Source organism: Pseudophryne corroboree, chromosome 1, assembly GCF_028390025.1.
Source record: "Pseudophryne corroboree isolate aPseCor3 chromosome 1, aPseCor3.hap2, whole genome shotgun sequence".
NCBI classification, from domain to species: domain Eukaryota; kingdom Metazoa; phylum Chordata; class Amphibia; order Anura; family Myobatrachidae; genus Pseudophryne; species Pseudophryne corroboree.
In genome coordinates this window covers 147,118,045-147,131,530 of record NC_086444.1, presented here as the reverse complement: position 1 = coordinate 147,131,530, position 13,486 = coordinate 147,118,045, and the positions used below count along the sequence as shown (strand labels likewise).

General features: G+C 47.0%; 1 protein-coding gene across 1 annotated transcript in view; it reads right to left on the bottom strand.

Moving 5' to 3' along the window:
• The window catches only part of CDK7 (cyclin dependent kinase 7), a 158,004-nt gene that overhangs the window by 75,024 nt on the left and 69,494 nt on the right, over positions 1–13,486 (bottom strand). Inside the window, exons 5-6 of the mRNA XM_063963462.1 lie at positions 8,864–8,932; positions 8,585–8,695 (exon numbers count right to left, since the gene is read on the bottom strand). Coding sequence (XP_063819532.1) covers positions 8,585–8,695; positions 8,864–8,932 — 180 coding nt within the window. The remainder of the gene's footprint in view (positions 1–8,584; positions 8,696–8,863; positions 8,933–13,486) is intronic.

The window sequence follows — 13,486 nt, the reverse complement described above, 5'->3', positions numbered from 1 at the left end:
TCTATGGGTGTCGTGGACACCCACGAGTGGAAATAGTCCCTGTTGGTCGGCATGCCGACCATCGGGATTGTGAGCCGTCGGGCTCACGGAGGAGGTCATGTGACTGTCGGTCAGCTGACCGGCGGTCACATGAATACCACCCCACATGATATGTCTGTAATCATCCTTTTATTTAGTCCAGCCATGCTGGCTCTTGAGCGCTGCTTCCTTGTGAAGGAAGGCTGCACTGTGCACACAACAGAGATCCCCCCGGTGGAGGGGAAAACTTTGTGCTACAGAACTGACATATAACTCTCTTGCCAGAAATGTTTATACAGCAGAACACACACACAGGAACAGTGAAATAACACTGTAACCCAGTGTACAGCCTGGATGAAGTGAGACAGAGGGAGAAAACCAGTACACTCCTGCGTCAATCAGCTAAAGCAGTGCTTTGCCGGGCAGAAACTAGAGCCTTAGATAAGGTAACTAGTTTTTACAGACAATATATTGCTCCCCTCCTTCTACAAAACCCCCTGGTACCAGTGTAAGGTGCTTTAGAGGGTCCTTGGAGGAGCAGGGCTTCTCTGCATGCAGCCTGTAGTGTGATGCAGCAGGAAATGGCAGTCCCTGTACTTTATTATACTGGCAAGTCTCTCCAATCTACAGAAAACGGGGTTAAAACACCTCTGCTGTTTCAGCGCCAGTGTGGATATAAGCAGCGGGCACCGCAGCACCAAGTGCCCGCTGCACCCTTATGCCACCATGTGAACCAGGGACCTGCTAACCGGGACCCACAATTCCTGTACTCACCACACCAGCGTCTTCAGCTCTGTTAGGCTGGCGGCATGCTGTTGAAGTGCGCGCACATCCTGGGGGCGATCGAAACATCATCTCAGGAGCTATGTCCTGTCAGCGGGTTCCGGATCATTACCCCTTCAAGAGGTTGGTCCGGTTTCCCCCCTAAGCCCAACGACAGACTGGTGCCAGCCAGTGCTGCCTGAAAATAAACTAAAATACATTTTTTGAAGAAAACACTCTGGAGCTCCAGAAAATGCACCCAGCTCCTTGGGCACATTTTCCTAAACTGAGTTTGCAGGAGGGGAGAAGCCAGCACACTGTGAGGAAATTTTAAGTGCCAAGGCTCCAGTGGACCCCATTTATACCCCATGGTACTAAGACTATCCCAGTATCCCCTAGCACGTTAGAGAAATAATATTAATGGCACTATAATGGAAACTGCTGAGGAGGGAAGGGATCTAGGAGTCAGATGCTTGGTTGCATAGGGAAATAATCAGCAGCAGAAAGAAGCAATAACGTCACTGTATAGGTCATTATTAAAGGCTCATCTAGAATACTGTGTGCAGTTCTGGAAGCCATATCTCCACAAGGATTAAAAAACATAAAAAAAAAAAAAACTAGAGCTTGTACAAAGGAGGGCAACTAAAATGGTGCATGGTCTACTTCACAAAACTTACCCCGAAAGACTAAAATATTTTAATATGTATAATTCGGAGCAGAGCAGGGAAAGGGGGGAAATTATAGAATCTCAAATCTATAAAGGATTTTAACAAGGTACAAGAGGGAAACATTCTTCAAAGGAGGAGAAATATTAGAACATGACACTGGAGGGAGATAGGTCCAGAGGAAATAAGAGGAAAAAAAATTAAAAAGTTGTGGTTAAGTGGAATAGCCTCCCATCAGAGGTGGCAGAGGCTGATATAGTAAAGCAATTTAAGCATGGTTGGGATAGACATAATGATATCCTTACAAAGAACTAAGCATCAAATAGGGATTGAGTTAAAGTAAAAAAATTGTCAGAACAGATGGGCTAAGTGGTTCTCATCTGTCATCAAATTCTATGTTGCTATGTTTCTTAAAACTAATTTCTAACAGCGGGCATTGCTTCTGAGGTGGGAACGGCCCAGCTTGGTGCGTGTTTTCGGTAGCAGCGGATCTGAGAGCATATGCAAACACTGCAGTGGGCGTCTTTGTAAAAAGACGTCTGCTGCTGACTTCTCAGATCTGCCTGTGCCCAATGACGCAGCAGCAGATCAACAACATGAACATCGGCTGGGCCAACGGACACCTGCACACCCAAGGTTCCTCAGGACGGTATCCGTTCAGATGGTCAACAATGTTAAAGGTCGACACTCATTAGGTCGACCACCATTGGCCGAAAAGGTCGACACATGAAAAGGTCGACATGGCTTTTTAAAATAAATAGATTTAACTTTTTCACACTTTACCATCCACGTGGACTACGATTGGCAATAGTAACCTGTTCCAAGCGCAGCAGTAGCGGAGCGAGGATCCTTGCCCGCAGTTCGCTCGCCATGCAAGGGGACGCGGTGCACTAACTGGGGTTCCTGTTCATGTTACGGAAAAAATGACACCAAAAACAGTGCAAAAATCCATGTCAACCTTTTCATGTGTCGACCATTTGTCCATGTTGACCATGTCATTGTCGACCAATAGTGGTCGACCTAATGACTGTCGACCTTAACATTGTCGCCCATTCATACTGGAAACCCCTCAGAACATCTGGCACAACTAAGCTGCCCTGAAACCTCCTCCAAATGCCTGCACCCTTTCAATTAGGCTGCAGCTAGCAGGACACTGCGACCAGAGTGGCAACACCACAGTGGCACGTGCGTATTGCGGCTCTGGCACATGCACTGTAAATCAACACCTGCCAATCGCGACTGAATCCCCAATGAATCCAGGTCAGAATCAGGCCCAGACTATTTATAATAAATGTATTTATTGTCTAATAGCGAGTAGTTTTGGATATTTTCATGTCACAGAGAAGGATGCAGTTTACAGAACCGGTTGAAATTATCTAGAAAAAATAAGATTTTACTTACCGATAAATCTATTTCTCGGAGTCCGTAGTGGATGCTGGGGTTCCTGAAAGGACCATGGGGAATAGCGGCTCCGCAGGAGACAGGGCACAAAAAGTAAAGCTTTTCCAGATCAGGTGGTGTGCACTGGCTCCTCCCCCTATGACCCTCCTCCAGACTCCAGTTAGGTACTGTGCCCGGACGAGCGTACACAATAAGGGAGGATTTTGAATCCCGGGTAAGACTCATACCAGCCACACCAATCACACCGTACAACTTGTGATCTAAACCCAGTTAACAGTATGATAACAGCGGAGCCTCTGAAAGATGGCTTCCTTCAACAATAACCCGAATTAGTTAACAATAACTATGTACAATTATTGCAGATAATCCGCACTTGGGATGGGCGCCCAGCATCCACTACGGACTCCGAGAAATAGATTTATCGGTAAGTAAAATCTTATTTTCTCTATCGTCCTAGTGGATGCTGGGGTTCCTGAAAGGACCATGGGGATTATACCAAAGCTCCCAAACGGGCGGGAGAGTGCGGATGACTCTGCAGCACCGAATGAGAGAACTCCAGGTCCTCCTTAGCCAGAGTATCAAATTTGTAAAATTTTACAAACGTGTTCTCCCCTGACCACGTAGCTGCTCGGCAGAGTTGTAATGCCGAGACCCCTCGGGCAGCCGCCCAAGATGAGCCCACCTTCCTTGTGGAGTGGGCCTTTACAGATTTAGGCTGTGGCAGGCCTGCCACAGAATGTGCAAGTTGGATTGTGCTACAGATCCAACGAGCAATCGTCTGCTTAGACGCAGGAGCACCCATCTTGTTGGGTGCATACAATATAAACAACGAGTCAGATTTTCTGACTCCAGCTGTCCTTGCAATATATATTTTTAATGCTCTGACAACGTCCAGTAACTTGGAGTCCTCCAAGTCACTTGTAGCCGCAGGCACTACAATAGGCTGGTTCAGATGAAATGCTGACACCACCTTAGGGAGAAAATGCGGACGAGTCCGCAGTTCTGCCCTGTCCGAATGGAAAATCAGATATGGGCTTTTGTAAGATAAAGCTGCCAGTTCTGACACTCTCCTGGCCGAAGCCAGGGCTAGAAGCATGGTCACTTTCCATGTGAGATATTTCAAATCCACCTTTTTTAGTGGTTCAAACCAATGAGATTTTAGAAAGTCCAAAACCACATTGAGATCCCACGGTGCCACTGGAGGCACCACAGGAGGCTGTATATGCAGCACTCCCTTAACAAAGGTCTGGACTTCAGGGACTGAAGCCAATTCTTTTTGAAAGAAAATCGACAGGGCCGAAATTTGAACCTTAATAGATCCCAATTTGAGACCCATAGACAATCCTGATTGCAGGAAATGTAGGAATCGACCCAGTTGAAATTCCTCCGTCGGAGCACTCCGATCTTCGCACCACGCAACATATTTTCGCCAAATTCGGTGATAATGTTGCAGGGTTACTTCCTTCCTTGCTTTAATCAAAGTAGGAATGACTTCTTCCGGCATGCCTTTTTCCTTTAGGATCCGGCGTTCAACCGCCATGCCGTCAAACGCAGCCGCGGTAAGTCTTGAAACAGACAGGGACCCTGCTGAAGCAAGTCCCTCCTTAGAGGTAGAGGCCACGGATCTTCCGTGATCATCTCTTGAAGTTCCGGGTACCAAGTCCTTCTTGGCCAATCCGGAACCACTAGTATCGTTCTTACGCCTCTTTGCCGTATAATTCTCAATACTTTTGGTATGAGAGGCAGAGGAGGAAACCCATACACCGACTGGTACACCCAAGGCGTTACCAGCGCGTCCACAGCTATTGCCTGCGGATCTCTTGACCTGGCGCAATACCTGTCCAGTTTTTTGTTGAGGCGAGACGCCATCATGTCCACCATTGGTCTTTCCCAACGGGTTACCAGCATGTGGAAGACTTCTGGATGAAGTCCCCACTCTCCCGGGTGAAGATCGTGTCTGCTGAGGAAGTCTGCTTCCCAGTTGTCCACTCCCGGGATGAACACTGCTGACAGTGCTATCACATGATTCTCTGCCCAGCGAAGAATCCTTGCAGCTTCTGCCATTGCACTCCTGCTTCTTGTGCCGCCCTGTCTGTTCACATGGGCGACTGCCGTGATGTTGTCCGACTGGATCAACACCGGTCTTCCTTGAAGCAGAGGTTCTGCCTGGCTTAGAGCATTGTATATTGCTCTTAGTTCCAGAATGTTTATGTGAAGAGACGTTTCCAGGCTCGTCCATACTCCCTGGAAGTTTCTTCCTTGTGTGACTGCTCCCCAGCCTCTCAGGCTGGCGTCCGTGGTCACCAGGATCCAATCCTGTATGCCGAATCTGCGGCCCTCCAATAGATGAGGACTCTGCAACCACCACAGAAGAGACACCCTTGTCCTTGGAGACAGGGTTATCCGTAGGTGCATCTGAAGATGCGACCCTGACCATTTGTCCAACAGATCCCTTTGGAAAATTCTTGCGTGGAATCTGCCGAATGGAATTGCTTCGTAAGAAGCCACCATTTTTCCCAGGACTCTTGTGCATTGATGTACAGACACCTTTCCTGGTTTTAGGAGGTTCCTGACAAGCTCGGATAACTCCTTGGCTTTTTCCTCCGGGAGAAAAACCTTTTTCTGAACCGTGTCCAGAATCATCCCTAGGAACAGCAGCCGAGTTGTCGGCATTAACTGGGATTTTGGAATATTCAGAATCCACCCGTGCTGTTTTAGCACTTCTTGAGACAGTGCTAATCCCATCTCTAGCTGTTCTCTGGACCTTGCCCTTATTAGGAGATCGTCCAAGTATGGGATAATTAATATGCCTTTTCTTCGAAGAAGAATCATCATCTCGGCCATTACCTTTGTAAAGACCCGAGGTGCCGTGGACAATCCGAACGGCAGCGTCTGAAACTGATAGTGACAGTTTTGTACAACGAACCTGAGGTACCCCTGGTGTGAGGGGTAAATTGGAACGTGGAGATATGCGTCCTTGATGTCCAAGGATACCATAAAGTCCCCCTCTTCCAGGTTCGCTATCACTGCTCTGAGTGACTCCATCTTGAACTTGAACTTCTTTATGTATAGGTTCAAGGACTTCAGATTTAGAATAGGCCTTACCGAGCCATCCGGCTTCGGTACCACAAAAAGAGTGGAATAATACCCCTTCCCTTGTTGTAGAAGAGGTACCTTGACTATCACCTGCTGAGAGTACAGCTTGTGAATGGCTTCCAAAACCGTCTCCCTTTCGGAGGGGGATGTTGGTAAAGCAGACTTCAGGAAACGGCGAGGTGGATCTGTCTCTAATTCCAACCTGTACCCCTGAGATATTATCTGCAGGATCCAGGGATCTACTTGCGAGTGAGCCCACTGCGCGCTGTAATTTTTGAGACGACCCCCCACCGTCCCCGAGTCCGCTTGAGAAGCCCCAGCGTCATGCTGAGGCTTTTGTAGAAGCCGGGGAGGGCTTCTGTTCCTGGGAAGGAGCTGCCTGTTGCTGTCTCTTCCCTCGACCTCTGCCTCGTGGCAGATATGAATAGCCCTTTGCTCTCTTATTTTTAAAGGAACGAAAGGGCTGCGGTTGAAAGGTCGGTGCCTTTTTCTGTTGGGGAGTGACTTGAGGTAGAAAGGTGGATTTCCCGGCTGTAGCCGTGGCCACCAAATCTGATAGACCGACTCCAAATAACTCCTCCCCTTTATACTGCAAAACTTCCATATGCCGTTTTGAATCCGCATCGCCTGTCCACTGTCGCGTCCATAAAGCTCTTCTGGCCGAAATGGACATAGCACTTACCCGTGATGCCAGTGTGCAGATATCCCTCTGTGCATCACGCATATAAAGAAATGCATCCTTTATTTGTTCTAACGACAGTAAAATATTGTCCCTGTCCAGGGTATCAATATTTTCAATCAGGGACTCTGACCAAACTACCCCAGCACTGCACATCCAGGCAGTCGCTATAGCTGGTCGCAGTATAACACCTGCATGTGTGTATATACTTTTTTGGATATTTTCCATCCTCCTATCTGATGGATCTTTAAGTGCGGCCGTCTCAGGAGAGGGTAACGCCACTTGTTTAGATAAGCGTGTTAGCGCCTTGTCCACCCTAGGAGGTGTTTCCCAGCGCTCCCTAACCTCTGGCGGGAAAGGGTATAATGCCAATAATTTCTTTGAAATTATCAGCTTTTTATCAGGGGCAACCCACGCTTCATTACACACGTCATTTAATTCTTCTGATTCAGGAAAAACTATAGGTAGTTTTTTTCACACCCCACATAATACCCTGTTTAGTGGTACCTGTAGTATCAGCTAAATGTAACGCCTCCTTCATTGCCAAAATCATATAACGTGTGGCCCTACTGGAAAATACGGTTGATTCGTCACCGTCACCACTGGAGTCATCGCCTGTGTCTGGGTCTGTGTCGACCGACTGAGGCAAAGGGCGTTTCACAGCCCCTGACGGTGTTTGAGTCGCCTGGACAGGCACTAATTGATTGTCCGGCCGTCTCATGTCGTCAAACGACTGCTTTAGCGTGTTGACACTATCCCGTAGTTCCATAAATAAGGGCATCCATTCTGGTGTCGACTCCCTAGGGGGTGACATCCTCATATTTGGCAATTGCTCCGCCTCCACGCCAATATCGTCCTCATACATGTCGACACACACGTACCGACACACAGCAGACACACAGGGAATGCTCCTAACGAAGACAGGACCCACTAGCCCTTTGGGGAGACAGAGGGAGAGTTTGCCAGCACACACCAAAAGCGCTATATATATATATATCAGGGATAGCCTTATAATAAGTGCTCCCTTATAGCTGCTTTGTTATATCAAAATATCGCCATAAATTTGCCCCCCCTCTCTGTTTTACCCTGTTTCTGTAGTGCAGTGCAGGGGAGAGACTTGGGAGCCGTCCTGACCAGCGGAGCTGTGAGAGGAAATGGCGCCGTGTGCTGAGGAGATAGGCCCCGCCCCTTTTCTGGCGGGCTCGTCTCCCGCTATTTAGAGAAATCAGGCAGGGGTTAAATATCTCCATATAGCCTCTGGGGGCTATATGTGAGGTATTTTTAGCCTTTATATAGGTTACATTTGCCTCCCAGGGCGCCCCCCCCCAGCGCCCTGCACCCTCAGTGACCGCGTGTGAAGTGTGCTGAGAGGAAAATGGCGCACAGCTGCAGTGCTGTGCGCTACCTTTAGAAGACTGCAGGAGTCTTCAGCCGCCGATTCTGGACCTCTTCTGACTTCAGCATCTGCAAGGGGGCCGGCGGCGCGGCTCCGGTGACCATCCAGGCTGTACCTGTGATCGTCCCTCTGGAGCTTGATGTCCAGTAGCCAAGAAGCCAATCCATCCTGCACGCAGGTGAGTTGACTCCTTCTCCCCTCAGTCCCTCGCTGCAGTGATCCTGTTGCCAGCAGGAATCACTGTAAAATAAAAAACCTAGCTAAACTTTTTCTAAGCAGCTCTTTAGGAGAGCCACCTAGATTGCACCCTTCTCGGCCGGGCACAAAAATCTAACTGGAGGAGGGTCATAGGGGGAGGAGCCAGTGCACACCACCTGATCTGGAAAAGCTTTACTTTTTGTGCCCTGTCTCCTGCGGAGCCGCTATTCCCCATGGTCCTTTCAGGAACCCCAGCATCCACTAGGACGATAGAGAAATAGAAGATTTCAGCGTCCTCAGTATTACTAGCAACAGATGAGAGAATTATCACTACAAGTATTGCTGTCATTTCTACACAAGGAAACTCACCCTATGCAGGATCCAGAGATGATGCAAATATTCCAAGCCCTGCAGGGTCATCAGCATGTAAGACTTTATGTGCGCTGGCGTTAAGACTAAGCTGGTGTCTCTTATTATAGCCTGCAAAGAAAAATGATGCACAACTTCCATATTTACACAATATACAGCCTGTATACAGAACATAGAGGCAGCAACAAATCTGAATGACCTAAGCAAGCAGGGTGACAATCCATTGTGTAACCTCCTTTATATGTTTCTTCCTCTGCAGTCTCTGAAGGTTAACCTTACCTCTAAATCCGTTTCCATGAAATCGAATACAAGACTTATGTTTGATTTGTGGCCAAATGCATCCAGAAGCTGCAATGACAACAACAATATTAGTTGTTTCATTTTTCCTGATACACCAGTTGTCATTACAAATAAATGTACAATGAGATGGTTTAAACAGAGCATGCTATCACTGCTGCAAATGTCTAGGACTCATTTTTTAGGGGTAACAGTATGTATTTCTATAATTGTATCCAGTGAAGTGGGTGATACATACTAAACATAATTATATACTCAGTAGCCACTATCAGGCACACCTTTATAGAACTGATCGGTCCCCTCTGAGCTGCATGTCACACGCTCCACTGCGCTCTGCATAGGTGCATATATGGGAGAGGACATGAGGGGTGTAAATGGGGGATCTATGGCCACTGGTGGGGGATCATGCCACATGCACTAGTCTAGATCTATGGCATCTGGAGTGATGTGGGTTGGGATAATGCTATAGGTGTGGATCAAGACTATGTGGCCAGTTTGGAGAAACAATAATGACAAACCCCTCCTGTTGTAGCTGTTATTAGAAGATAGACGAGCAGGAAGTACCATGGTACCAGCAGAGGATCAGATAAAAACACCTTCGGTCCTGGCCATGAAACGCAGTACGAAAGGTGACTGTGACCAACCCAACTGGCATCTATTGTAAGCAGAGTCTAGTTCCAAATGGTGGAGGTAAAACCCTTGTTGAGGCTGTTGAGACGATTTACCATGTCTGAGGACAGACCAGTTTTCTATCAGTAAGGGAGAAACCTTATATAAGCATGCTCCTTTTGTGAGGCTTCATGCAAGCTATGTGGGTTTTCTTATAGCTGCCCACGCTGTTCTGCAATTAGAGTTGCTTGGGAGAACATGATAGCGCCTCAGCACCCTGCAACTGCAGAGAGAAGTCCAGTTACAAATTAATAAAAGATAATACAGGTTGAGTATCCCTTATCCAAAATGCTTGGGACCAGAGGTATTTTGGATATCGGATTTTTCCATATTTTGGAATAATTGCATACCATAATGAGATATCATGGTGATGGGACCTAAATCTAAGCACAGAATGCATTTATGTTTCATATACACCTTATACACACAGTCTGAAGTCAATTTTAGCCAATATTTTTTATAATTTTGTGCATTAAACAAAGTGTGTCTACAGTCACACAATTAATTTATGTTTCATATACACCTTATACACACAGCCTGAAGGTCATTTAATACAATATTTTTAATAACTTGTGTATTAAACAAAGTGTGTGTACATTTAGCCATCAAAAAACAAAGGTTTCAGTATTTCACGCTCACTCAAAAAAGTCCGTATTTCGGAATATTCCGTATTTCGGAATATTTGGATATGGGATACTCAACCTGTAAATTAAAATAAAATCTAAAAGCTGCCTCAGCAGCAGAATAAGTGCACTTCTTCTATGGACACTTAAAAAAAAAAATGGTAGCTGTATGAAGCAGTGAAAAGAGTGGAGAAGTGAGCCAGTGGAGAAGTTACCCATGGCAACCAATCAGCTTTGAAGTAACATTTATCAAGTGCATTCTATAAAATTATAGGCAGCAGCTGATTGGAGAAGTTGGCCATGACAACCACTCTTTTCACGGCTTCATACATCTACCCTTAAGTTAACAAATTGGTTGAAAGTGCCCAGGTGTGCCTTGTGCACCTGCTATACACAAAGATTTAAAGGTTTAAGTTTCAGTATTTACAATAAAAACAAATCACATGTGAATCAGTTGACCAGAAGGACTAATAGAAAAATAAGATTTTAAACCTACCGGTAAATCTTTTTCTCCTAGTCCGTAGAGGATGCTGGGTACTCCGTAAGGACCATGGGGTATAGACGGGCTCCGCAGGAGACATGGGCACTCTAAAGACTTTATGATAGAATGGGTGTTCACTGGCTCCTCCCTCTATGCCCCTCCTCCAGACCTCAGTTAGAGAAACTGTGCCCAGAGGAGACTGACAGTACGAAGAAAGGATTTTTGTTAATCTAAGGGCAAGATACATACCAGCCCACACCATCCACACCGTATAACCTGGAATATACGCAACCAATTAACAGTATGAACAAAACAGTATCAGCCAACGACTGATCTTAACTGTAACATAACCCTTATGTAAGCAACAACTATATACAAGTCTTGCAGAATTTTGTCCGCACTGGGACGGGCGCCCAGCATCCTCTACGGACTAGGAGAAAAAGATTTATCGGTAGGTTTAAAATCTTATTTTCTCTTACGTCCTAGAGGATGCTGGGGACTCCGTAAGGACCATGGGGATTATACCAAAGCTCCAAACCGGGCGGATGACTCTGCAGCACCAATTGAGCAAACATGAGGTCCTCATCAGCCAGGGTATCAAACTTGTAGAATTTTGCAAAAGTGTTTGAACCCGACCAAGTAGCCGCTCGGCAAAGCTGTAAAGCCGAGACGTCTCGGACAGCCGCCCAAGAAGAGCCCACCTTCCTAGTGGAATGGGCCTTTACCGAATTTGGTACCAGCAATCCAGCCGTAGAATGAGCCTGCTGAATCGTATTACAGATCCAGCGAGCAAGAGTCTGCTAGAAGCAGGAGCGCCAACCTTGTTGGCCGCGTACAGGACAAACAGAGCTTCTATTTTCCTAATCCAAGCTGTCCTGGCTACGTAAATTTTTAAGGCCCTGACTACACCAAGGGATTTGGAATCCTCCAAGTCTCCCTTAGCCACAGGCACCACAATAGGTTGGTTCATATGAAACGATGACACCACCTTAGGTAGAAATTGAGGACGAGTCCTCAACTCTGCTCTATCCACATGGAAAATGAGATGGGCGCTCTTATGAGACAAGGCCGCCAATTCGGACACCCGCCTCGCAGATGCCAAGGCCAACAACATGACCACCCTCCAAGTGAGAAACTTTAATTCAACCGTTTGAAGAGGCTCAAACCAGTGAGATTTTAGGAACTGTAACACCACGTTAAGGTCCCATGGTGCTACTGGGGGCATAAAAGGGGGCTGGATGTGTAGCACTCCCTTTACAAAAGTCTGGACTTCTGGGTGAGAAGCCAATTCTTTCTGGAAAAATATAGATAGGGCCGCAATCTGTACCTTAATGGAGCCTAACTTTAGGCCCATATCCACTCCTGTCAGTAGAAAGTGGAGAAACCGGCCCAAATGGAAATCTTCTGTAGGAGCATTCTTGGCTTCACACCAAGAAACATACTTCCTCCAGATACAGAGATAATGTTTCGCCGTCACCTCCTTCCTAGCCTTTATCAGAGTAGGAATGACTTGTTCCGGAATACCCTTCCCAGCTAGGATTCGGTGTTCAAACACCATGCCGTCAAACGTAACCGCGTTAAGTCTTGGAACACGCAGGGCCCCTGCTGCAACAGGTCCCCCCTGAGAGGAAGAGGCCAAGGATCTTCTGTGAGCAGTTCCTGAAGATCTGAATACAAGGCCCTTCGAGGCCAATCTGGAACAATGAGTATTGTCTGCACTCTTTTTGGTCTTATGATTCTCAATATTTTTGAGATGAGAGGAAGAGGAGGGAACACATAGACCGACTGAAACACCCATGGTGTCACCAGGGCGTCCACCGCTACTGCCTGAGGGTCCCTTGACCTGGCACAATACCTCCGAAGCTTCCTGTTGAGGGGTGACGCCATCATGTCTATTTGAGAAAGTCCCCAAAGACTTGTTATTTCTGCAAAAACTTCTTGATGAAGTCCCCACCTCCTGGATGGAGATCGTGTCTGCTGAGGAAACCTGCCGAAGAGGATGGCCTCGTAGGTCGCCACCATTTTCCACAGTACTCTAGTGCATTGATGGACTGACACTCTTTTCGGTTTTAACAGGTCTCTGACCATGTTCTGAAGTTCCTGGGCTTTTTCCATCGGGAGAAAAAAATAAGAATTTACTTACCGATAATTCTATTTCTCGTAGTCCGTAGTGGATGCTGGGAACTCCGTAAGGACCATGGGGAATAGCGGCTCCGCAGGAGACAGGGCACATCTAAAGAAAGCTTTAGGATCACCTGGTGTGCACTGGCTCCTCCCCCTATGACCCTCCTCCAAGCCTCAGTTAGGATACTGTGCCCGGACGAGCGTACACAATAAGGAAGGATTTTGAATCCCGGGTAAGACTCATACCAGCCACACCAATCACACTGTACAACTTGTGATCTGAACCCAGTTAACAGCATGATAATAGAGAAGCCTCTATAAAAGATGGCTCACTACAACAATAACCCGAATTTTTTGGTAACAATAATTATGTACCAGTATTGCAGACAATCCGCACTTGGGATGGGCGCCCAGCATCCACTACGGACTACGAGAAATAGAATTATCGGTAAGTAAATTCTTATTTTCTCTGACGTCCTAGTGGATGCTGGGAACTCCGTAAGGACCATGGGGATTATACCAAAGCTCCCAAACGGGCGGGAGAGTGCGGATGACTCTGCAGCACCGAATGAGAGAACTCCAGGTCCTCCTCAGCCAGGGTATCAAATTTGTAGAATTTTACAAACGTATTTGCTCCTGACCAAGTAACTGCTCGGCAAAGTTGTAAAGCCGAGACCCCTCGGGCAGCTGCCCAAGATGAGCCCACCT